General features: G+C 50.1%; 1 protein-coding gene across 1 annotated transcript in view; it reads left to right on the top strand.

The window, feature by feature from the left end:
- The first annotated feature begins 2,547 nt into the window (after positions 1–2,547).
- The window catches only part of LOC146064155 (glutathione S-transferase A4-like), a 56,926-nt gene continuing 32,408 nt past the window's right edge, over positions 2,548–27,065 (top strand). Inside the window, exons 1-3 of the mRNA XM_083177339.1 lie at positions 2,548–2,693; positions 20,915–21,014; positions 21,113–21,164. Coding sequence (XP_083033465.1) covers positions 20,928–21,014; positions 21,113–21,164 — 139 coding nt within the window. The 5' untranslated portion in view covers positions 2,548–2,693; positions 20,915–20,927. The remainder of the gene's footprint in view (positions 2,694–20,914; positions 21,015–21,112; positions 21,165–27,065) is intronic.

The following is a 27,065-nucleotide window of genomic DNA, read 5'->3' on the forward strand; positions in this document are numbered from 1 at the left end:
CTGGACTTTCCTCTGAATGTATGATTGATTACCATCATCTGTGTTGAACAGGTTCATTGATAAGAAAGGTGTTCCACCACAGGTGATGGTAATCATACATTATGAGGGAAGTCCAGGAGCAGAGCAATGTATCCCTCCTGGAAAGGGTCATGTCGGAAGGTATAGTCTGTGGCACCATTGTTACACCACGGGAGCCATGGATTGGTGTGGTATATGGTCCCGACAGTCATAAGCCTGATGTCGGGATCCTGGCTGGCCGAACTCAGACAGTGGGGCAGCGCAACAAAGCCCCTTGTGGGCTTGCTGCGGGCACGGTGGCTCGCTACGCTCGCCGCCTATTCTATTCTCCCTCTATAGGGGTCGTGGACCCCCACTAGGGAGAATAGCCGGTGGCCGTCGGGACCCCGAGTGTCGGGGTTTTGACTGTCGGGATCCCGACGTCAGGGTAATGACTGTTGGGAAACTGTCCGGCACCCCCACGGATATAGTTAAAACCTGGACTGTTGTTGTGCCTTGATTACAGTGTTTGAGACCCTCTGACCCAGCCCATATGGCAGGGTTGCCTACCTGACCCTCTCCTTCAGGGAGAAAATACTCTGCTCCTGGGCTTCCCTGGTAATGTATGATTGCTACCACCTGTGGGGAGCTAGGTAATTGATAAGAAAGGCGTTTCACCACAGGTGATGGCAATCATACATTACCAGGGAAGTCCAGGAACAGAGCATTGTCTCCCTGAAGGACAGGTTAGGTAGGCAACCATGCCATATTGCTATTATGCATACCTCCCTCTCCAGGAGGGACACAGTGCTTTGCTCTTAGTTTATTATTCCATCATCTGTGGTAATATACCTTTCTTATCAATTAACCTGTTAAACACAGGTGAGGGAAATGATTGGGTTTTTACTGCATTTTCACATGCTCTGAAACCCAAATGCCGGGTCAGCGCTGTGGAGGGAATCGCCCGTAGAAGTCTATGGGCTTCTCTTCGCATCGCTGTTTGACAGATCGGTACTTGTTTCCTAGCATGGCCACAATCGCGGGCATCGTGTACCTTTAAGTTAAGGTACACGATGCCCGCGATGGACCCGATTTCCTTTGAAATCAGGTCCATTTTGCCGGCAAAGGAAAAATCGGGGGCATCGCGTCGGTCGCGAGCATTAACATGGCCCCCGACGCGACCGACGCGATGCCCCCGATTTTGCCATAGGCTTCAATGTTAAAATATTTTTAACATTGAAATCGGGAGCATCGGGTCGGTCTTGTGCCATTATAATGGCACAAGATGAGATGGACTTGATTAAGTCCATTTTACATAGGGAACAATGTGAAATGGGCCAATATGACCCATTTAACATTGTATATGGCCCAGTCATGGGTTATGCAAGGCCATTGTGAGCATCACCACACGATTGACGCCAACCCGAAGCGTGGCGAGCGGCGTCGGTGCGCGTCCTCCGACCTTTTCATACCCCTACTATCCACGTCGGCGTGGAGTTGAGAATATAAAGTGTGGCGAGCGCAGCGAGGCGAGCGGACGCGCATACCTGTGAAGATATACGCGTCCCCTCACGGGGCTCGCCACACTTTATATTCTCAACTCCACGCCGACGTGGATAGTAGGGGTATGAAAAGGTCGGAGGACGCGCACCGCCGCCCCTCGCAGGCTTGCTGCACTCGCCACGCTTTGGGTTGGCGTCAATTGTGGGGTGGCGTTCAGGGGTTAAAATTGGGGGTCTGGGGAATAGTTTACATTAAATCCAATGTGAAATAGGGTCCCAGGGACCCTATTCACATTTCATTCTATGTAAAAATCGGGTCGATCGCGTCGGTCGCATCGCATGCGATGCGACCGACGCGATTTTTCCGACACGATCACCCCTTTGCTAATCGGTGTGGCCGTGCTAGGAAACAAGTACCGACAGATCCATCACGGATCCCTCCCAGCATGCCAGACATCGTCACTCTGCACATGGGACAGCGCCGCATCACAAAGGACAGCTCTTAATGCAAGAGCTGTCCTTTGCTTTACTAGTAGCATATACAATTAGTAACAATACGGGGGGTGGTAAGGCCCGGGGCTCCAGATGTTAGAGCATCCCCCCATTAAGAGGGAAGTCCAGGAGCAGAGCATTGTGTCTCTCATGGAATGGGTCATGTTGGGATGTATGTAGGGTGACCAACCCAGGTTCTGTGGCAGTTTAAAACCAGGTGAAATGGAGTCTTGAGGTGTGGCAGTTTAAAACCAGGTGAAAGCCAGCCACAGAACCTGTGTAATTAATATGTGTCCCAGATTAAAGGGATGAGTTGGTCACCCTATATGTATGCATTTGATACACAAACCATTTTTGTCAATTTGATTAAGTAGTTTAGATTTTGTTTAAGTTCAACAAATGTTCTCATATTACAGCATGCTTTTACTGTTATTTAAGAATTAACTGGAATTAGGACATAAATGTGAAGCAAACTGCAGCCAAGCCAGGTTGTTTTCTGTGCAGCTGCAAATATCAGATTTCTTATTTGCTGCAATATTATGAGTAAACTGGCCTGCCCTTTAAAAAGAGTGTGAGAGATGTGGTTGCAGGATACACCCCTCACCAGACAAGCAACAGTTGTGTAGCTCCAGTCTCACTACAGACTTCTCTGTGTATCCCAAGGAGAAAGGAGAGCTGCTGCTGCTGACCTGCTCCTACTCTGTGAGTAATTTATCATTGGCTACATTTTGGTATCTAACAAGTTACTAGGTGGTTTGTGCTAATTAGTATTTCTATTGTATTAAAGTGCAGAAAGTAATCAGCTACAGGTATAAATGAACTGATGAAATGAGTACTCACTGCCTACTATCAGTCCAGTTATATACGTGTCACTAGCCAGGCAGAAGCTGCGGTCCTCCCTACACCATGCAGCAATCAGGTTATTCACTTCCCAGGGCTAGTCTGAACAGAATGCACTACCCACGTTATTCCAGTTCATATAGAACCACAAGTTCTGTTTTTATCACAAATACTGATGTTGAGTATTCTACTTCTGAATGCTAAATAACCAGCCGTGAAAGTGACCCTGTACTCCATACAAAGGTGATCCTGACTACTGCTGGCACCTGATGCACCCTATAGGTGTGTACATGCTGCAAGATAATTTTTGACTATATTGCATAGTTACCTACCCTCCTGCATTCTGCAGGAGACTCCCTGAAATAGTAGCAATCTCCCTCATTAGTCTAGCAATCTCCCTCATTTCACATAGCCCACATTACACTGTTACTTTTTTTTTTCAGGCAAAAGTAATGAGCAATAGATATCATCAGCACCATTTCCCAGCACTTTAGCAAGTATAGTAGCTCTTACTAACTGCTTTGGGGCTCATCTACATTTGTATATAAGCCATTTTAAAAGATTCCTCTCAGATGTAGCAGTACTAGGGTTACCACCTAGTCCCTTTAATTCCGGACACATATTAATTACACAGGTTCTGTGGCTGGCTGACTTCAAGACTCCACTTCACCTGATTTTAAACTGCCACAGAACCTGTGTAATTAACATGTGTCCGGAATTAAAGGGACTAGGTGGTAACCCTAAGCAGTACACACCCACGCTTCTAGGTGCCACATTCACAATCTCTCCATATATATAACTAGACATGCCCTTTAAGTGGAGCATGACACGCCCCCTCAGTGGGGCTCTGTGCAAAGTTCTACTGCCAACTATAATCTCCCTGAAACTAGTTTTAAAAAGTAGGCAAGTATGCTATATTATATATAACAACTGCTTGAATTTTTATTGTCTGTGAAACCCCTAGGACTATATTTTCATATATAGTACAAGGTTGCCTACCTGACCCTCTCCTTCAAGGAGAAAATTGTCTGTTCCTGGCCTTCCCTGGAAATGTATGATTAACATCACCTGTGGGGAAACACCTTTCTTATCAATTATCCTAGCTCCCATCATACATTATCAGTGACGTCCAGGAACAGCATTTTCTGCCTGAAGGAGAGGGTCAGGTAGGCAACCCTGATTTAGTACTTTACAAAAAAAAATGACATTAAATAAACTGTTTATCTGTCATCCTTAGGATAATTGAGGTGGTGAGAGAGTGGATTCCACATATTTTACGATTGGAAGCCATGTGCACCTGGTTTTGCCTATTACATAAATAATTTGATTTGGTCCTGCACCACCAACCCAGGGCACCCCTGCAAGTGCTCTGTGGCACCCAGTTTCGGAGCCGCTGGTTTCTGCACTAGATTGTTTATCCCTGAGCGGTGCTGATATCGTTATCGGAAGTGTCGCAAATCTACCCATCTTTTGTATGCTGACTAGTCCCTAAAAGTCATAGTCCTTTAAGAGTCTATTTGACAACATACAATATTTTGTATTTATACCATGTTTATAACTTCTGTAGCTATTTGTATGTAGCATGCATGCACTGCATTGTGTAATGCCAGGTCTTAAAGCGGTCATGCAGAGGTGGGGGAACTCATTTCTCTGTGCCACCTATTTACCCCCTACCCCCATTAGGCAGAGACCAGGCCAGTGGTAGGGTTTTTGGCATCCCCCTGCAAACTAGAATGCTTTTCTGTGAGAATAACTGTGCAGGGCCAATGTGGAGGTTAAAATGTTCCACCTCACCATTGGAGGTCCCCCTCACTTTAACCCCTGTGTAATGCCAATTGCACAATATGCCCCACACTGTAATGCCGATTACACATTGCACCCTACATTGTGATGCCCATTACACCCCACACTGTGATGTCCATAATACATTATGGCAGTGGTTCCCAAACTGTGCGCCTAGGCTCCCTGGGGTGTCTCGGGTTGGTCGTCCAGGACCAATTCAAATTATTTATGATCAATTATTTCTGGACAAAACCAGTGCTGGTGGCTGCCAATAATAAAATGTCTAAAATCAGAATCAAATCCTGCCCTTTACCACATAACTGAACCTAATAAGCACATATAAACACAATCTACTAATTTGATATATATTTTTTGGGGGGCCTAGGGGCGCCTGGAAAAATTCTGATACTCTAGGGTGACGTGTTTAGAAAGAGATTGGGAACCCCTGCATTATGGGGTTTATTCTGGTTGTTTCGCAAGGCTGTGAATTCGAAGCCTTGCAAGTCCACCAAACCCCGCCTTGCAAGGCTGGCGCCACCCATTCACAAGGGCGATGCGCTCACAGGGACTTGCGAATGGATGTTACCCAGTAATTTCCATTCGCAGCCTAGAGGGATCCACCCACATCATTCGATGGTCAGGGACCATTGAATGATGGTTAAAGTGCCCGCATATAAAAATGACTCTGAAGTCACTTACATATGCGTGCATGCTGGGAAGGAAATGGCCGGGCATCTGACATCCAGTGGTGTCAGCTGCCCATCCCTGCACCCACGTCATGGCCTCATTAGCATGAGAACGCCCATGAAATGCTGGGTTTTCACATATGCTAATGGAGATGCCCGCCGCCCCTCTCCACCCGCTGTCCTGGGTGCATGCACCCGGCGAGTCTGTTCGCTATGGGTGCAACGATCCTTCGTATGCATATGCGCAGAAATGCTCATGGGCAGTACAAAAGTATTGGTCTCCGTGCGAACACGGCCCTGCTATGAATCAACCAGAATAACCCCCTATGTCACATAAGTGTATCTTACCTACATGGTAGTTGCCAGGAGTTACCTATACATCGCCATGCAGGATTTTCTGCTCGTTGCCATGGGGTGATAACATGCTCATTGCCATGGGGGATTTCCTGCTCGTTGCCATGGCATTTAACATGCTCATTGCCCAGGGGGTTAATGGCGCGCTCACTGATTAAATGGAAAAAATAAAAACTAGCTGAGAATCGCGGCTGCCAGGAGCTCCCCTCCGCTGGGGGCCAGCAGAGGGGAGCTCCTGGCAGTAGAGAATAGCCGGCGAAGGTGAGTGGTGCAACTCGCTACCCCAGGCTGTTCCAGCTCCTACAATGGGTCATGGGGCAGCTTGCACCCTGAGGACTATAGCAGTGGCGGACAAGCCGTGCAGTCACGTGGTGGCAGGTGCGGCGCACCGAACGGCTGCACAGCTTGTCCACCTCCAGAAATGACCCTATAGGCAAGTATGGGTAACCTATTTTAAACTGTAACCTATGAAGAATCTGCATATCTGATTTGAAAAAGGACAATGTGACTTGCAGTTTGTATCCATCCTTATTTTTTTCAAATACACTGCATCGTATACTTAGAAAATCATCTGTTCAAGCGTAAGGGTCTTATGTATAATAAAAGGCAGCAGTGCTGACATGAACAATACATTTTGTGCCTGATTTTTGCAGTATTTTCAAAAATGTCACAGCTATGTATTGCCTATAAAAAAAAAAAAAAAAGTATTTATAACTGCTGTCACTGGCGCCGCTATAATACTTCCTGCTTCACCTCATTAGCGAGGCGAAGCAGGAGGGGAGACCGACAAGATGTATTAACATCTTGTCCGCTGAAGCGGGGGAGGGCTAACTCCCCCCTCCGGCGATGTCCCCTCCTGGAGATAGCGCATCAGTTTACACTGATGCGCTGTCTCCTGTCCCCCGGCCGGCTCGAGTGGGCACGCGCAGGATCTCTCTGCTCACGTGAGATCCCCAGTGCAGCCCAGAGCTAACAGCAGGGACAGTGCTGTCCCTGCTGTTTAGATAGGGCTTCGCCTGCCTGTTGCTGGCGAAGCCAAAAGCAGCAGCGGGTGGAACGGTCAGCGATGCTGACTGTTCATACATTCAGCCTGCTATCATTTAGGGGTAGAATTATGAAGTGGTGATCAAGGGCATATACGCTAAAGAAGGGGATAGCGCTTCCCCTGATCTATGACACCCGCCGAGCAGGTGTCTGTCGCGCGGCCGTGTGGGGCAGGGGGCATAACGCAGCTACGGTATTCCGTACTGCGCACCAGCATAATTTATCCTATCGACTTCGACAGCTGCAGGCGGCGGAGCCCTATGCCCACAGCAGGGACAGCGCTGTCCCTGCTGCTGGCTCTGAGCTGCGCTGGGGATCTTGTGAGAGTAGCGAGATCCCGCACATGCGCAGTGAGCCGGCCGGGGGGGGGAGACGGCGCATCAGTATTAACTGAATGCGCTGTCTCCAGGAGTGGGGTGTTAGCACTCCCCTGCTTCGGCCGGCAAGATGTTAGTACATCTTGTTGGTATCCCCTAACTGCTTCACGTGGCTAATGAGGGGAAGCAGGAATCTAGCCCTTAGATAGCAGCGCCGATATAGCATAGCACCCCTGTCCATTACCGCACGCTGGTGCCGTCATACATGGGGGGGGGAGCGGTATCAGTGCACATAACGTGCGCTGATACCCTTCTCCCCCATATTGTCTGATCATACATCTGCCCAACTGTGAGTTATAGGGCCTTATTTTAGTTCACTCTTTCTGACAAAATCCTTCATAGATGGACAAAACCATGTGCACTGCAGGGGGGCAGATGTAACATGTGCAGAGAGAATTAGATTTGGGTGGGGTTTTACTTCAAAGTGAGGTCTATATTGCAGTGTAAAAGTAAAGCAGCCTGCACAGAAACAAAATGACTCACCCAAATCTAATTCTCTCTGCACATGTTACATCTGCCCCCCTGCAGTGCACATGGTTTTGTCCATCTAAGAAGGATTTTGTCAGAAAGAGTGAACTAGAATAGGGCCCATAGTCACGGATTATTGGAGGAGGAGGGTTTTACATTTGTTAGAGACTCCTCCTACACTGGGTGAGGGATCCTAAATCTTTCTACCGCAAGAATGCCTCCATAGGTACAAAGTGGTTTGCGCCATCTCAAAATGGGCCCTCTGTCTAAATTTCCATGGAATTTGTTTCCTAGCACGGCGCCTGCGATTTTGATTGTATCCATCGGGTCCTAAAAAATCGCGTCCATCGCATGCAACTAAATTGCATGCGATACGATTTTTACATCGGAACCAATGTAAAATGGTCCCTGAGACCCGATTTTACATTGGGCCCAATGTTAAATGCCCCCCAGACCCCAATTTTCATTGTATTCCCACCCTAATGGGTCAAATGCCCCACCATTGTTAACGCCACCCCACGATGAACGCCAACCCGAAGTGTGGCGAGCGGCGGCAATACACGTCCTCCGTCCTTTTCATGCCCCCACTATCCACGTCGGTGTGGAGTTGATCTTATATAGTGTGGCGAGCCCGAAGCGTGGCGAGCATTACTTCACAGGCATTATGCGTTCCCACGCGGGGCTCGCTGCGCTCGCCACGCTTCGGGCTCGCTGGGCTCGCCACACTATATAAAATCGACTCCACGCTGACATGGATAGTGGGGGTATGAAAAGGTCAGAGGACACGTACCACCACCCCTCGCGGGCTCGCAGCGCTCGCCACGCTTCGGGTTCACGTTCATTGTGGGGTGGCGTTAACAATGGGGGGGGGGGGGGCATTTCACATGTAAAATACCCATAACAGTGGGTATACAATGAAAAATCGGGTCCATTGTCCCATTTAACATTGTTCCCTATGTAAAATCGCGTCCATCGCATCGGTCGCATCGTATGCCTTAACTTAAGGCATGCGATGGACGCGATTTCTTAATTGTCGGGGAAAAGGCTAAAAATAGCCCTGAAATCGCGTCGGTTGCGTCCATCACATACCTTAAGTTAAGGTATGCGATCACCTGCAACGGGCGCCGTGCTAGGAAACAAGTACCATTTCCATTACTATAGCTTAATGTATGCAGCTCTGAAACATTCAGAAAACCGGGTATGTGTAAAACCAGACCCAGAAAAGCCCCAAAATCTGCAGTCTGGGGGGTGTCCTGTCTGGGACTTTATGTGACACCTGTCACCAGGGAGAGGAGTAGGGGGGAGAATAAAGCCTCCCTGTATGGTCCGGTCATGTAACAAAAAACCGTAACGGTCCGGACCATATGGGGAGGCTGTAATCTCTACATAGTCCCCAGAAAACACCCTACAGTGCTGCCTGTGTGCTTCACCAATTGATCTCTTGTCTATTCATTTAATGAAGCCCATCAAGTCATGCCTTACATCAGGAAGACCTGTGTTTGTTTATGTCTGAATAGGGCCCTTTACATCGAAAGGACTGTTCTAGTAATGACTAGTTCTCCTTGCTGTGTGTGCACAGGGACAAGAATGCTTTGTGGTACAGTTTTAACAAAATAGATAAATGCTTGCTGGCTGCTCCCCACCCCCACTTCTGGCTATCCTCCATTCAGTCACAAATGAAGGTGTTCAAAAGTTAGTTTGATAATCCCTAAGGGAGCACAGGTGACGGTATGGCGCCGACGCGGCATAAGGGGGAGGGGCAGGCCGCGCTACTGGTGACCTGGCACAACAAAGGGGGGGGGGTCGGGATGGTATCCCCGCCCCCTTTCACACTTGGGGGACAAGGGCAGCCAATGAAGCACCAGGGGGAGGGAACTGCCAGGAAGGGGTTTAAAAGACTGGGGCAGGGGGAGGCTGAGCACACATCATCAGAACACGATCAGAGCAGGGTTGTAGACTTCACCCAGCAGCTTGAAACTGAAGCACAGGCCGCAGAGGGGACATAGGGCAAGGCCTCCTTACCTTGTATCGAGCACCGAGTGGGAGATCTATCAGCCAGGGACCAGAGCAGGGCGTTAGCAGTCGGCATCAGCCTGCCTCACAGCTGCTGGAAAACTGCCCAAAGGGTCTGAGGGGCGTCAGCAACAGAGGCAGCATACAGCCGGCATCCATACGGCTCGAGAGGAGAGGCGGCAAGCGGAGCAGCAGCAGCATACAGCCGGCATCCATACAGCACAAGAGGAGAAGCCACAACCAGCGGGACAGAAGCACAGGGGCACGGCACAGGCATAGCTAGGAGGCAGAGGGAGTAGTGGAAATCCCCAGCGCCATCAGCAGCTACCCAGGGAGTGGAGCTGAGCGTTAGCAGTCTGTGTCATCATGCCCCACAGCTGCCGGGAGATCTGCACCAGCAACGTCGTCGCCGGGAGACACAGGGAAGCCTATCCGCATCGTCTGAGGGATTACAGCAGCAGCATCCAGCCATCCTCCTTACAGCTTCCAGGGCCTAATCCCACAGCCAGCATGAGCACGAGGAGGAAGTGGGGGAGGAGTCCAGCAGGACAAAGGGAGCAGCAGCAAATTCTTTGAGGAAGTGGGGGAGGAGAGCAGCAGCACAGAGTAGCTCGGCTGGGAGGGGCTCCCCCTAGTGGCCGCAGCACATCAAAGTGCCCAGCAGCAAGGAGGAATATCAAAAATCAAGCAGGTAGTATTGGCAGCGCCAGCATGGAGCAGCTAGCACCACGGTGCAGCAGTAAGGCTCTGCTGCAGCCGCGCTAGTCGCTCAGAAGAGGAGCAAGCTTTTCATCAAGGCGAGCATGTTTATCAGCACGGATGGAGGAGATACAAAGGAAAGCATCAGAGTCCGCCTGGGTGTGGCGGCAGGAGCCGGGCAAGGGGATACCATGAGGCTGTGGCCAGGGTGATGCCCGCGGATCACCACAGAGGGCCTAATGGCCACAGGGAGGGAGCACAGGCATCAGGCCAAGAAGGTGTCGGCAGGCCATCGGGCTGCAGGGAGCAGGCAAGGAAAGCGATTGACGGGCACCGCTATGGTCGGCGTGGCTTCAGCATTTCACGTCGTCTCAGCCAGAACCCATTTGCTCATCGATGTCACCTCCTTGCGCATTGTGCGGCGCAGATAGCGGGGGGCATGAGAAGAAGGTCACCATGGTCGACGCGGGAGAAAAGCAGACGACGCACAGGATTGGTAAAACAAATGTTGATAACCTGAATAGCATGTAGTATGCCAAGGTAGACAGTATACAGAATGTTAGCAATACTATGTACTATGCCATGATATGTATAGACATTATCCAGAGGTTAGCAATGCTATCTAGTAGTTACTGTTTCCCTGTTTGATTATGCGTACTCCGTAACCGGGTGCTGTGGAACCCTGTGTGTGTGTATCTATCTATCTATCTATCTATCTGATGATAATAGTAATAATAGGACGACAATATGCGCTGTCCAGGATGTAATATGCCAAGAAGGGGAGCATGACTGTTAGCAATGCTAGGTAACATGCAAGGGACTTAGAATGTTGAGCTATGCTAGAGAGTTATGCATTATAAGAACCAGGATGTTAGCAATGATGTGGGTGTGTTGTAAGGGTGCCTAGGGCGGTTTGCAGAAGGCACACGTCCCGGTACAGGGGAGGAAAGGGGGGGTGGCGTTCTTCTCAGGCCCCCCCTACACGGAGGGACAACAAACCAACATACAGGCAATCTATATTAAAAGACAGGGCCTTATGGCACGCAAGAGGGGCATAAGTTAGCCACTGTAAAAATGATTTTACGGGCATTGGCTATGGATTGGCGTGTGCAATGAGGCAGAATGGACATTTTCCATAGGAATTCCTTTGTTATACGGCCGGAGGGCAGGTTAGTAGCCTCCACCATGCCAGTTAGGTGTTATTGCAGGAAGTAGCTCTGATGGGCCAGGGGAGAGGGGGGAGGCGGTGTCCCACCACCCCCCAGGGTGATAACAGCCACACAAAGGCTATGCTGGATCTGGGATGGGAGCAGGGGGGGGGGGTTAGGATACCTATAACCAGGAATGTGACACCCTCCGGCAGCTCAAGAAACCCTGAAATCTATTGGGGAGCAGCCGGGGCGGTAAGGGACAACAGCATCAAAGAACAGGCTTTAGGCAGGATGAAAGGGCCATTCGGAACTCCCTCATTGGCAGGAATAGTTAGCTAATGGTTAGGACTGGTTCCCAAAAGGGCACCTGGTAAATTCAGGCTCATTCAGCACCTGTCTTATCCGGAAGGGGCATCGGTAAACGATGCCCTTGGACAGGGACGAGTGCTCAGTGCAATACCAGTCGTTCGACTCACCCGTCAGGATAGTCCGAGCGCAAGGCAGGGGGGGCGCTTATGACAAGGTTTGACATGGAGTCAGCCATTAGGCTGCTGCCCCTGCGCCCCGAGAGTTTTTTGTCACAGGGGCTAAGTTTTGATGGGTACATCTTATAGACAAATGTCTTCTGAGGGGATGCGCTATATCTTGCGCATATTTGAAGCAGTTAGTTCATGCCGGCAGTGGTGCTGGAAAGAGAGAACCGGGTCAGCGGCAATTGCGCACTACCTGGACGATTGCGTGGTGGCAGGGCCACCCATCTCGCCATAGTGCAACCTCTTGCGGAGGGAATGCTGAAGGAATTCAGCGTGCCCATTGCTCCTTGAAAACGCAAGGGCCCAAAGCAGTTCTGTCTTACGTGGAGATAGAGATTGATTTGGCCAAGCAGGAGTGCAGATTGCCAGAAGTGGGAAAGCTGGTTAGAGGGGTCAGGTATTGTGCCGGAGCAAGAACGGTTGCACCGGGGCAGCTCCAATCATTGTTGGGAAGCATCAATTTTGCTTGCAGGTTGATCCCGATGGGCAGGATATTTAAGCAACGGCGGGAGCAAGCCCGCTGTGAGCATAGCAAGGAAAAATCACTTTCTGCACATCAACAAGGAAGTGCAGAGATTTGCTAGTATGGGAGGAATTCCTCCAATGCCTAAACAGGGTGCATATGTGGCCAGAGCCTATGCGGCCCAATCGCGCAATGCATTTATTTACGGATGCCGCATGAGCCACAGGCTTTGGGGCATACTGGCAGGGAGAATGGTGTGCCCAGTGGCGGCCACCAACGCGGGGGGAAGCAGGTCTCACCAGGAACCTTGCAGCTCTGGGGCTATTCCCAGTACTGGTAGCAGTGACAATCTGGGGAGAGAGGCTGGCCAACAGGCAAATTCAATTATGGTGCGGCTACCTGGGGGTAGTGCAGGCAGTAAACAGCCAGCGGGCGTCATCATCACCAGTAGTCAGGCGGGTTAGGAGATTGGTTGTGAAATGCCTGCGCCACAACATTACATTCAGGGCAAAGCATGTGCCAGGGGAAAAGAACGTGATAGCGGACACGCTGTCACCACAATATTACATTCAGGGAAAAGCATGTGCCAGGGGAAAGAGCGTGATAGCGGACACGCTGTCGCGGCAGAACGGGGAAGCTGTCAGAGCAGGTCTAACATGCCCTTCATGCCTCTGGCAGATAGGCAAGCCGAGTTAGCTAGCCAGGCGGAGCGGTCACCGGCACCAAGGACTTGGGAAGCATACAAGGTGGCATGGAATTGCTGGAAGGATTGCCAGGTTACGGTAGGTGCCGAGAGACTCAGCGCGCAGCAGCAGCTGTTGGCTTTCTTGGCCAAGCTCAGGCAGGAGCAGGCCTTAAAATCCCGGCTAGGCGCCTTGCTGGCAGGCATCTTGTTTCGACAAGCTCAGTGGCAGGGTCGACAGGGCGAAGTCATTCGCAGTGCATATGACCAGGAGGGTCTGGGCCAGAATGGAGGCGAAGAGGCCGGATGCAAGGCAACCCATCACAATAGAAAGGTTGTGGATTTTGTGGGACCAGATTACAACTGTCTGCCAGGGCCAGAGGGAAGCAGCCCTGTTCAGGGCGGCATTCGCAATGGCTTTTAGTAGTGGCGGGAACGAGGTTGTCAACAGGAGAGGGCCCGCAGCATAGAAATGTGGCAGTAACTGAGCAGGCGGCGCTGTGCAAGATTCACAAGTCAAAGACGGATCAGGAGGGCAAGGGTAAATGGGTCCAGCTTAACCGTCACGCGGACCCGGCAACGTGCCTGGTGGCAGTGGTTAGGGCCTTTGTAGGTATGAGGACAGCGAGCAAGGGGAATTTCCTTGCGCACGCAGAACGGGTCACCGCTAACCAAATACCAGTTTTCAGCTATCCTGAAGAAGGGCGTAGCGGCAGGCGGTGGCCGACAGGTAGGTTTAGCTCCCATTCATTGAGGATTGGGGCGGCCACTTCCGTGGCTAGTGAAGGCTGCGCAGGTGCTGGGAGCAGAGCGCCGGGTAGGTGCAAATCGGATCGTTATAAGATTTATGCCAAGCTGGTCGCCAACAAGCTGACAGCTAATTAACTCTTCCCCCTCCGCAGGGAATGCAAACCTAAAACAAATATGGATTGTCGGCCACTCCTACGTTCACTGGGCCGAAGTCAGGGCTGCGGCCAGGCCTTACGGCAGGCAGCTAGGGCTGCCAAGGAGCGAAGGACGAATGTTTTGGTTCTGGCAGAGGGGGATGAGGTGGAACGGGCCCAGGGAGGCATTGCCACTGGGCAAGGGGATGGCCTGCACGCCGGACACGATAGTTGGTCATCGGGGAGGTAATGAGTTAGGGGATGCCAGATCCCTTGACCTGGTAAGAACGGTCAGCACCGACTTAGGGTTAGGGTACTGTCGTCCAGCAGCATCCACAGGATGGTATGGCGCGAGGCAAAGAAAGGAGGAGCCATTGGAAGGACCAGGAAGAAGGTAAAGGTGGCAGTAGCCAAGCGTGTGAAGGGGGGTTATCCAACATGCAGATATCAACCCGACGATCAAGGGCATGTATGAGGTGGATGGAGGGCATTTGTCGGGCATTGGCATCGACTGGTTAACAACGCACTCCGGGAAGCGCAGGGAGTGTGAGGGAAGGGCGTTTGTGCAGGGTGGGGGTTTTTCGGTGCCCGGGCAATACCCGGAAACCTCAGTGGCGGGAAGAGGCGGTGCGCAAGGCAGGCGGAGGAGGGGAACCAGCTGAGGTGGCAGATTCACCCTCGGCGTGGGGGCCGCACGCCAGGCTCCAGCTTTCAACGGCGGGCCATCGGCTGCGCGCCAGGCGAGAGTGATCTGCAGGGGCTGGCTCCCAGGAACGGGAGGGGGCGTTGCCGAGGGCCTACCGCGTAGGTATGTGGCACGCCCCAGCGCGAATCAATGATCGGCATTGATAGGCTCTTGCACCTTGCCCACCGCTCTCTGTCCTCACCCTGCAAAACGTTGGTTAAGGATTGTGAATAAAACTGTGGCCAATGATTTAATCCCAAAACTTGTCTCAGAGTATGATTTCAAGGGGAGGGATAATTGGGACGGTCTAGCAGGAGCACAGCAGGCCGCCCTCTCACCTTTATGACCAGTGCAGGCTTTAACCCCTTCTATCCAAATCAAGCTCTGGTCATAGGGATTATCACACTATATTGCGGGGTACACCACAGGACGACCCGCTTACGATGCACATGAGGTCAACATAAGGTTTTGTTTTTTTACCCGAATGACGACGTGGGCACCGTTAGAAGTGCATCGCGTCCCCCTCGCATGGCTTGTTGTGCTCACCATGCTTCGGGCACGGTGTCTTTCTGCGCTCGGCACACAATTTATTCTCCCTCCACGCCTTAGTGGATGCTAGGGCATGAAATACCGCCTGTCTGGTCAAAAAAACTGTGAAAAACCCCATGTCGACCTTTTGACTGTCAACCTAACCACCTGTTGACCATCTTTAAGTCGACCAACCGTATCCCTTGGAGAGAACAGCTGCAGTCTTAATTCACCATATGGAAACATTTGGAAAGCGCCACATAGGTTTGCTTTGCATTTCTTTCTAGTTGTCCTTGTGGTGGAGGGTTTTGGACACCGCTTTTTATGCGAGCTACCTGTAAGGCTGCTGTGCGCAGTGTATTCGCTTACATTGTTTTACCCAAGATATTTTGCTTGGTTCCAGTTGTTAGGTCATTTTTGTATACCACTATTTGTTGACAGGCAAAAGATCGACATGCACTAAGTTGACCTTGACACAAGTAATAAGTTGACCTTGCAATGGTCGACATGAGTTTTGTTCATACATTACAATCCACTTGGATTACAATTGTATTGTATAGATTGTACGGATGTCTGTGATTACTGTCCTATCACTGATTCCAATTGTGAAGCACAACGGAATATGTTGTGTTACACAAGAAGCTATAAGTAATACCCCTTTTACACGGCCGCAAAAAGCCAGGTTTTTTTTCCCTCTTGGACCCGGGTCAGCGGTGGTATAATAAAGGGTTAACCTGTGTCCCTTTACACAGGACTTCTACCCAGGTCCTGACCAGGGTAGCACACAGGCAGGACCTGGGTAGAGGGCAGTGTAAGCTGGTATGCCGGGTCATCCGACCCGGCTCCCGTTTACAGCAATGGGTGAAGCCCAACCTCCTGACCGCAGCATCCTGCGGTCAACATGGAGCCTCCGCTGCTGAACTCTGGAGGCAGGGAGGAGGTGAATGGATGCCTGTGTGCGGCATCCATTCACCTCGCAGATGGGGTTGGCTGGGGGCAGCCCAGCAGCTTACCTTTGTGCTGGCCATGCCCCCAGCACGACTCTCGGGGGACCCGACACTTGGAGATGTCCTCTTCAAGCGCCGCCCCCATTTACACTGCGGGTAGGTACGGGAGTGTAAACGGTACAAATCCCAGATCTGGCCTGGCTTGGATCCCTGTTCCAAATGCTGGGTCGGATTTGGGTGTAAAAGGAGCATCAATGTGCCAAGGGAGGCACCATGTAGGGGTTCCCACTACACTATTTTGTGGCCCATGTCAATATCGACACCAGAAACTTGTGACATTCGTGTCCCCCATTTCATTCATGGTTGACCTAATGATCCACACCTTTTGACAAGCACAGGTACATTTTAAAGTTTGATTTCACACATTTTAATACAGATCTTATTTGGCCAAATAGATGCTTTCCAGCTTATGCTGGGGACCGAATATGTGCTAGAACTGGGTTAGCCAACTCCAGTCATCAAGAGCTACCAACGGTGCATGTTTTCCAGATCTCCTCACAGAATCACAAGTGAAGTAATTAGCTCCACCTGTGGATCTTTTAAAATGTGTCACTAAGTATTGAGAACACCTTTTGCAGCAGCTAGGTTGTCTGGAAAATGTGAACTGTTGGTAGCTATCGAGGACTGGAGTTGGCTACCACTGTGCTAGAAGATATTCCAGTACGCTCCATAACGGTTCCGATCATCTTTGGGCATCTGGGGTACTTGTGTATTATCACGGCGCCCATTGCATCGCATACCACTAATTAAGGGATGCGATGGGACCTGATTTTCAGGTCCAAAGACCCGCACTGTACAATAAAATATCGCATGCCATTAAAATGGCATGCGATATTTAATAGTACAAGCACCCTGATGGGTGATTACTATGTTAAATGCACCCCCATTGTTAACACCACCCCCACTATCAACGCCAACCCGAAGCATGGCGAGCGCGGTGGTAAGCATCCTCCGACCTTTTCATAACCCCACTATCCACGTCGGCGTGGAGTTGATTTTAGATAGTGTGGCGAGCGGACGTGGAATACATGTGAAGTAATCCGTGTCCCCTCGTGGGGCTCGCCACGCTTTGGGCTCGGTGGCTTGCTGCGCTCGCCACACTATCTAAAATCAACTCCACGCTGACGTGGGTAGTGGGGGTATGAAAAGGTCGGACGACGCATACCACCGCCCTTCGTGGGCTCGCTGCGCTCGCCACGCTTTGGGTTGGCGTTAATAGTGGGGGTGGAGTTAACAATGGGGGTGCATTTAACATAGTAATCACCCATCAGGGTGTCTGTACTATTAAAAATCGGGTCGAATCGCATGCGATGCAACCAATACAATGCCCTACGATGAAAATCTTGGGCGCCGTGATAATACACAAGTACTGCATCTGGTTTTTTATTTTTAGGGCAACTCTCATAGCAAATGTATAACAGTATATGTGTCAAGAATTAGGTTTGTTATCCCTGTTATGCTCAGTCTGCCTTTATTTTGGACCTGATAAAAATGAGGTATTATAGACCCATACTGATTGCAGGAAAGATCATTGCTAATAACAAACAGCATTATGCAATGTGCCCCAATATCACACATGTGGCCTCAAAACAATAGTAAAATAACTTTTTTTAATTTCTGGTTGTGGCTCTAAAACCTAAATTGCTTTGGCAAATAATTAGTTTCAGCCTGTGTGGTTATCTGCTATCAGATCCTCAAGCTCTATTTTCTCAATGGAAATGTAATTTTATATGCAGTGTGTGGCATAATAAATGATCCATCTAACCACTTCTGAGTAATGGCCCTATATTTTCACCAATTTTGTTATTGCTATTTTTCATTACTTTCATAATGTTTTCTTGCCTTCATAATAGGAATGAATATCAGATTGCGTGATGCACTGTGCTTGCCAACATTCTTCTAGTCTCTCTCGCAGCTGAATAGGCAAAAGGGAAGTTGGCTTCCAGCCTAGAATTCACAAAGCTGGCTTTGTATCAAGTCAGGGAGAAAAATCTCCTAGGCATTCTGGGAGGGGATATACATGTTTATTTTACATTTGTGATTAGTGTGTTTGTGTTGCACTAGAGTAGACCTATAATGATAGACCAATTTGCTTATACCACCAAATCCAAATGTTGTACCCTGCAGGCACATCACAACTTCAGTTTCTTTATTATGTAATACTCAATGCATACAGATGGAGTATGTCCCATCCTTGCAGGGGATGGCGCTGGCGACGCCAGCCGCCATCCCCCATCAGCGCCATATCGATGGCGAGAAGGGGACACGCGCGCACGAGAGGCGCGCGCGTCCCCTGCCGACGGCGCTTCCATCCGCTCCCCCGGGTCCCCGCCGGCTTGTCGGCGGTAACCCGGGGTCCCCGCCACCTGCCCGCACCCCCCCCCCCAACCCTGTCTGTCTCCCTGAGGCGGAGACGGACAGGGTTTCCTTCGCCCCGGCGACGCGCGTGCGACGCACGCTCGTCTCAGTATAATGGATGGCGAGGCTGCTGGCAGGACGCCAGCGGGGACGTTCTGGCGACCCGCCAGCCAGGATGTACAGTGCTCCATCTGTATGTCTAACTCATAATTGTGCACACGCTGGGTGCAAGAGGGCACGGTTCAATTCGCACACACCAGTATTGGGCGGTGGCGAAGGGCTCCGCTCATGAAAACGCCCAGCGTTTCATGGTTGTTCCCATGGAAATTGGGCAGTGATGGGCAGCTGACCTCACCAGACGTCAGCTGCCCGCCCTGTTCCTGTGCAGGGGAACATGCAAAGCTAAGAAACCATAGAGTCTTCGCTTTGCATGTACCTTCCAAATCATTCAGACATCTTGGGGGGGGGGGAGGGAAAATATAAAAAAAAAAAAAAACACGTTGATGCCGCACACTTGGCCAGCGTGTCTGTGAGTGGATGGGAGAATCCATCTGAGAGTGGTGAGCAGACTCTTACCAGCAGCATCTGCAGACGGAACATCTCTCCTTCACCGCTTCTCTGCTCCGTGTCTCTGAACTGTTGTGTGTTTTAACTGTTCTTCATGTTTTTACCATTTGGATATTAAGTGCTTTTTTAATCTTGAGCATTGGGAGCGTATTTTAAAGCACCTGATAGAGGAACGCGAGATAGCATTGTTAAGTGTCATATTACGTTTTGACTGCTCATATCATGCAAACCGGACATGTAAAGGATAAAGAAATTGCTATGGGCATGCAAGGCAGAAACTTAAAGTAAGTGTCTGCAAGTGCAGAGTGACAGGAATCCCATTTGTTCTTTGACCAGTGATATCCATCCACATATAGATATTGTTAGGTGTGTGTGTGTGTGTGCGCGCGCGCGCAATTGAAAAGAGAAGTAAACTGGAGTACGGTCCACCTGAATCCATTTTGGGTCTGCTTCACTCCACATTCAAGCAAGCACATAAATAGCACTGGTTTTCCCCCCAAAAAACTCCTTTGTAGCAACCTGCGCAGTTCCTGGTCTTTGATTGGGCTGGTGCTCTCTAATATTGTGCTTCAAGCACAGTATGGTCTGTATTTTAGTACTGATATAGAGACCAGACCTGTGCTAGAAGCACCAAAGCATCCAGCGACACCCCAGGCAGGGAAGAATAACTGTTTTTGAAAGCTGCAGTCTGCTAGAATGCAAACTAACTATGACTGCAGTCACCCCAGTAAAATTTTACACCTCAACTCATCTCTGTGAGCCAGGTGCTCTTCATGAGACTGCACTGGTTTCACTGTGAATATCTCCTGGAAGTCCTACCCACCAGTAACCCACATGATGGCGTTTCCTTCCCCAAGACAAGGTTGCGATAGGCAGAGAGCTGACTTCCTGTATGAAGCCACTCCTTGTGTTATCATAAACCATAGCCGGTTTCTATGGGCTGCAGCTGATGCAGTTGGCTGGTACTTTATATCTCATAACTTTATCTCTCATAACTTATCTCCAGTGCTTAAAGTGGTGGAACTCACCCCTCTACACCCACCCTTGTGGGCCACACCCCTAGCACCTCCCACCTGACAGAAGCCATGCCCCTTAACTCAACCCTTACATGGCACCAAGGGTATTCAGTGTCAGGGTGTGGGGCAGGTATTCGGTAGGACGGTGTCTCAGTGAGATGTAGATGAAGGCCATCCCGTAATTTCTGTGTTAAAAGAACTCAGTGGGGCCCCTCAGGAGCGGGTCCCTTTATGCAGCTGACTAATGGTAGCGCTAGCTGTGTGAGTGGCTTTCACAGCATGGCAGTAATGGAAAAGTACAGGGGGATATTGGGGGCAACACAAGTATAGGAGCTGATCTCCCAGCAGGGCAATAATGGGAGGGCACAGAGGGCTGTATATGGGAAGCACAGGTATAGGAGCGGCTGTCACAGCAGGGTAGTAATGGCTATGGGAATATAGAGTGGGGCATGCAGGTAAGGACATATCAAGACAGACTGGGACTCGCAGGGAGGGACATAGGAATAGGAGGGACATAGGACTACAGAGTGGGGTACGCAGGTAAGGGCATAGAAGCACAGACTGGGGATGCAGACTGAAATGCACTGAGATACAATTTCGTTCAGAAAAATTGTACAGTGTGTATGCACATTAATGAAGGGCAATTTCCTCCGTGCAGAAGCCATTTTGTTGGGATAGTCATGCTGCATCTGTAGGATGGAAATATTAAAACTATTTTCATAGTAAATCTTGCTTTTCAGTATTTCCAGCCGTGTTGTGATTTATGTATTTATTCCCAAAATTCAGGTAAAATAGAAAGATGTCTGCAAAACCCAAACTGTACTACTTCAATGGCAGAGGTAAAATGGAGTCCATACGCTGGTTGTTAGCCGCAGCTGGTGTTGAGGTTTGTAGGTTTCCTTGCATTTAAGCTCATACTTCTATTACATTGACGACTTCAATAATAACTAACTTACTAAGATCTTAAATCTTTTTCTTGTGCAGTTTGAAGAAGAGTTTCTGGAAACAAGAGAACAATATGAAGCATTACTTAAAAGTATGTACAAATCTCTGTATTGCATGGTAGTTTATGGGGGAGGGGGTGACGGTGTTGGTATGCCGGGGGGGGGGGATGCTGGCAGCGGTGGTATGCCCGGAAGGAGTGGGGGTGGCAGGCGGATCACCTTCTACTGGGAATGGGAGGTGGGAGCCTGGGAGGTGCTGCATGCACAGTGGCCATTTTGGAGTTGGGCAAAGTGCTGCGGCCACTGCCCGTGGCCCAGCCAGTCCATGGGGGTGCACGTCCGGCCCCTTTTTAATGACTTTTGGGCCAGCCCACCGGGAAATGGCCAGGTTTCCCGGTGGGCCAATCCGTCCCTGTTACTGTATGAATAGTTTTGGTTCTAAAATATGTCATCAAGTTTTCTACATGACAGAGGGGGAGATTCTCTAAAGCAAAAATGCGGTAAAAACTGCAGTGTGTGATTCTCTAAAAAAAAAAAAAACACTGGTTTACCGCGACGGGAGGCATCGCCAGCATGCCCCACCAAAGCCTATGAGCTTCTACCGCAACCCACCGAACCCCCCCCCCCCCCCTCACCTATGATCTCCCTCCTCCCTGCATTGTAATTCTCTTCCGGGTGCAGAGGGAGGAGGAGGAGGAGGAGAGGCCGCCCGGCAGTATCCAGGCAGGGTAAGGGGAAGAAGGGGGACCCGGCAGGACCCGCTGGACATCACCAGTCGGATAGCAAAGGACAGCTCTTAACGCAAGAGCTGTCCTTTGCCATAATTATTATAATATTTGGTACTTGTGTATTATCACAGCGATGTAAGCCCCCTATACGATGTTAAATTGTATAAGCACCCTAATGGGTGCTTACAATGTTAAATGCACGTAGGGGATGTGATTTTGTTTGGATCCCGCACTAAGTTATACCCACTAGGGATGGGGGGGGTCAAGAGATATCCTTGCCTCACGTAGTGGGGTTCGGCTTGAGTAGCCTGGTACCAACTAAGGTGTGTGTCTATGTACCTAATTGGACAGACACTGAACAGTTGGTGGTGCTCCCATGAGTCCGAGTATACACTTGAACAAAATGGGGGAGAAAAGAGGACTCTTTTTTTGGGGGGGGGGCACTCCTATAATATTATGATTTTATCAATAAAACTTTTATTTGCTATATTTTTAAAACTGGGCTTACTCTTGGACGAGGTAGCCTATGTCACCAAATTTCGCACCAGTTTAGCAGTGAGCTTTTTACCTTATAGGCTATGTGCTGGGGATTTTGGTTCGGATGTGATTGGTCCAATAGTGAGACCAATCCAGGTAGTGATGTGTTGCTAGTGAGCCACGTGGCTCATTTTCATTGGGGCTCGTTAGAGGCAAATTTGTTAAGTTTATTGGGGTTGTTTCCCCATTTTGGTGGAGACTGCTGTATTTGTTGGCCCTTGGTGGGTCGCCACAGATGCCTTGCTCCTGATTGGGTTTACAGTAACACAGCAGTAATTTATAATATTCTACTAGCTCTCTAATGGTAGCTTTCAAAAGTAAGTACAGATAGATTTTCACAGTTCTAGACTTTGGCTGTAAGTGCTAATTGTGTGTGTCAAGTTTGCACAGCTTCTGTTCCTTGCACATTGGTGCTTGGAAACGAAGAGAAAAAAACATGACAGGGTATTGTCTAATCGCTGTGCCCAATTATCCCCCCACAAATGACATAACTCTCTTGTTGGATAAAATTGGCCACAGCAGCCATCTTTATTGAAACAATACAAAATTAACAATAATCAAAAACATTCCCCACGGAAGGTGGTCCCCGAGGCCCTCAATAAATCAATCCACACCTCTAAGCACTTCCAGGAGTTGTTACCCCCAGCCGATAGCGATTGGCTCGAGGGCACCAATTGTCAACACCCAGTGCTCATTAATTAGCCTCACCCAGGGGAGTCCAGCCCCCTCATGGGGCCCTCCCCGCCGCATAATTAAGCCTCAATGCCACTAACCTCGAGGACCCCCCTCCGCACAGGCCACTGTGACAAAAGACAACCTATCAATAATTCTTCCTAAAAATTATAAAATTAGGGAGGGTGGGTGGGAGCTGTTCAGAAAAATCTCCCAGTGACCCCTATTTCCTGCCTGCACTCTGCTTATATACCCTTACTACACCCCGTTAAGCCCCTCCCCCTATGACCCTCTCCTTAGACACCCCTTCTATGACTGTCCAGCTAGTCAGCTCCCTACAAACCCTGTCAGGGGAGCCTACCCCCAGGCTTTGCCTCCAGTCCGGCTCCTACATGACAGGGTATTGTCTAATCGCTGTGCCCAATTATCCCCCCACAAATGACATAACTCTCTTGTTGGATAAAATTGGCCACAGCAGCCATCTTTATTGAAACAATACAAAATTAACAATAATCAAAAACATTCCCCACGGAAGGTGGTCCCCGAGGCCCTCAATAAATCAATCCACACCTCTAAGCACTTCCAGGAGTTGTTACCCCCAGCCGATAGCGATTGGCTCGAGGGCACCAATTGTCAACACCCAGTGCTCATTAATTAGCCTCACCCAGGGGAGTCCAGCCCCCTCATGGGGCCCTCCCCGCCGCATAATTAAGCCTCAATGCCACTAACCTCGAGGACCCCCCTCCGCCACCAAGCACGGGGTTAAGCCCTTGACCCCGGGCGACCCCCCCACATCCGGAACGCTGTTTCTATCCCTTCCTGTAGTCCCAAGGACCAAACATCGATCCCTACAGCGTTCAAATGCACACCGTCTCCTCTCCCTAAATGGTCTGCTCCCAAGGTCATTCCCTCCCATGTGCAACACTAATATGTCGGGAGCCCTATCGAGCCGAACAAAACGGTGAAATTCCTGTAACATTCCACTCCATACCATACCGCGCTTCCCCAGCCATCGAACCACTGCCTCCTCTCTATCCAAACCTAGCTGGCGGCCGTTCGGTCTGACATCAGCCCGCAAAGCTCCCCAAAAGACATATGAATGTCCTAAAATCCAAATCAGGCACGGGGGATGCCCTAAAATTAGAAAGAACACAATCAGCCTCAACAATCCCCTAAACGAACATATGAACGAAAACGAGACGATTCCCATCGCCCAATGCGCTTAATCAGCTCATCTCCCAAACCCATCCTAGCAGCCTCAGTTGCGGCCCCGATGCGGAAAGAGTGACCCGCGTATTCCTCCCCCTTGAGGCCCAACGTCCGCAGGACTGCTCTAAACACGCTTGTGAACTGGAACCGTGATAAAAAGGACCCATTCGCATGCATCAGCAAAGGATCCCTTTCTCTGCCCACTCTGACTTCCTTAAATATCCTCAGCCGTGCCACCGGGCACATATCCGAGCCTAGTACAGAGAAAAGAACCACCTTCTTCCCCCTCCCTAATTGATCCGTCTTAGACCTCCTCACCACTAGCTCCACCCTATCCGAGTATAAATCCACATCCTCCCCTAACAAACCTCCCGGCCTGGAGACGCTTGGACTCACGAGTTCACCAATCCGAAGTGCCCCGAAGAAGGCAAGCGAAAAGGCTACCCCGAACAACCTTTCCTCGAAATTGGAACTACAGACCTCACCCAACTTCCTGCCCATATTCTGCAACAACTGGAAGGACACCGGCCTTCTCTGATCCTGTACTACATGTCCTTTTCTCCAGCCTTTTAAAGCCTGCGCAATCAGGAAATTCTTTGTGACATCAGGCCTCCCACCTGCACGAAACCCAAAAGCTAAGCCCGCCATACAGCGCGTGATCTTAGCCACTGACCAACCAATCTCCTTACAATGGCCTATGTATAGCAAGACAGCCAACTCGTCATCATCCTCTTTCAAACCTACTACCTCACGCCATTCTAACCAGCTCCGCCATTCCTGATTGTATGCCGACCATGTATTTGGGGCCAAGGATTCCCTGATGAGCTGATCGACTACCCGTCCAGCAGAGCCCAGAGCCGACTCGGGAACCCGGTCCCCTCCCTGTCCGCCTCTGGCGCCAACTCCCGGAATCGTTCCCACTGTGAACGAGATAAAGAATCCGCAATGCCGTTAGAGACACCGGGAACGTGCCTAGCCACAACCCACAAATTCAAAGCCAGACATTCCAATACCAACTGCTGCAAAATAGTAACCACCGGCGGTGAAGATGCCGACAATTGATTAATAGCCATGACCACCCCCAAATTATCGCAGTAAAAACAAATCTTCCTATCGCGGAACAGCTCACCCCAAACAACAACTGCAACCAAAATAGGAAACAATTCCAACAATGCTAAATTTTTAACCAAGCCTCTCTGCACCCAAGACTCCGGCCACCGGCCCACACACCAATGTCCCTGGCAATAAGCCCCAAAACCGCCACTCCCAGCGGCGTCTGTGAAAAGGTCTAGCTCTGTAGCCACGCACGTGTATGACATCCACAACGCCCTGCCATTAAAGGTTTCCAGAAAAGATGCCCACACCCGCAAGTCCCCTTTTAACTCACTACCTAATCTGACAAAATGATGAGGAAGAACCACCCCTGCTGTCGCTGCTGCCAGCCTCCTGCTGAAAATGCGGCCCATCGGCATAATGCGACACGCAAAATTCAACTTACCCAGCAAGGACTGTAATTCCCTCAATCTGATTTTCTTCAACAGCAACGCCCTCCCTACCTCGGCCTTCAAACCCAGTAACTTTTCTTCAGGCAAGCGACACTCCATATTCACAGTATCAATGACAATACCCAAAAAACTGATCACAGTCGCAGGGCCCTCCGTCTTTCCCGGAGCAAGCGGGACCCCAAAGTCTGCCGACACCCTTTCAACAGTCCTCAACAATAAATCACATACACCGGTCCCCCCGGGACCAATACATAAAAAAATCATCTAGGTAATGAATAACTGAACTGCACCCAGAGACATCCTTAACCACCCACTCCAAAAAGGAACTAAAGGCCTCAAAATAAGCACACGACAAGGAGCACCCCATCGGTAAACAACGATCAACAAAAAACTCCCCATCCCAACAACATCCCAACAAGCGCAAACTGGTTGGATGAACAGGCAGCAACCGGAATGCCGATTCAATATCAGTCTTTGCCAACATGGCCCCTTTCCCAAACCGCTTCACCCACTTAACGGCCGCATCAAAGGATGTATAAACCACCGAGCAGATGTCGGGGTCAATGCCATCATTGACAGACGCCCCTTTTGGGAAGGATAAATGGTGTATCAGACGAAACTTGTTCGCCTCCTTTTTTGGCACCACCCCCAACGGAGAGACTATCAAATCTGGCCACGGTGCCGCCCTAAACGGTCCAGCCATACGACCCAGCTGCACCTCCTTAAACAGTTTTTCCTGCACCACTGCAGGATGCTCCCTAGCAGACTTCAAATTCCTCCTAAAACTTCCTGACACCTGCACGTCAGAAGGTATCTTAAAACCTTCCCTAAACCCCTCCTCCAACAAGGCGGCTGTCCGCTGGTCAGGATACCTACGCAGATAACCCAGCATCCTTTCCAGCCGAACTGGTGTCGCCCCCTTTTGAACTACTGTCTCGGGACTTCCCTCTGAAGCATTTATTTGCCCCATGGTTCCCTCCACATGATGAACATTCATGCTTGAATTTGCATTTTGCTCCAAACCGGCATGACCCGTCGTTGAAGGCAAAGCAGAGTCCCTTCTGCATGGCCGTCCCGCTTGTGGCCTCTCTCGGCCCCCCCCCATCCCCACGAAAGGGCTGCCCACTTTTTATGGGGGCCGTTACCTTTAACCATAAAGCAATATCCTTATGATCCCAACGAATGTTGGGGCGAACCGCCTTCCTCTGCCTAAACTGCTCATCATACCTGAGCCAGGCCATGCCCCCGTACACACGGTATGCCTCTCCTATCGCATCCATGTAACAGAATAAGCCTGAACAATTGTCAGGTGCCTTCTCCCCAATCACACTAGCTAAAATAG

The sequence above is a fragment of the Crinia signifera genome, chromosome 3 (genome assembly GCF_055691185.1).
Source record: "Crinia signifera chromosome 3, ASM5569118v1, whole genome shotgun sequence".
NCBI lineage: Eukaryota > Metazoa > Chordata > Amphibia > Anura > Myobatrachidae > Crinia > Crinia signifera.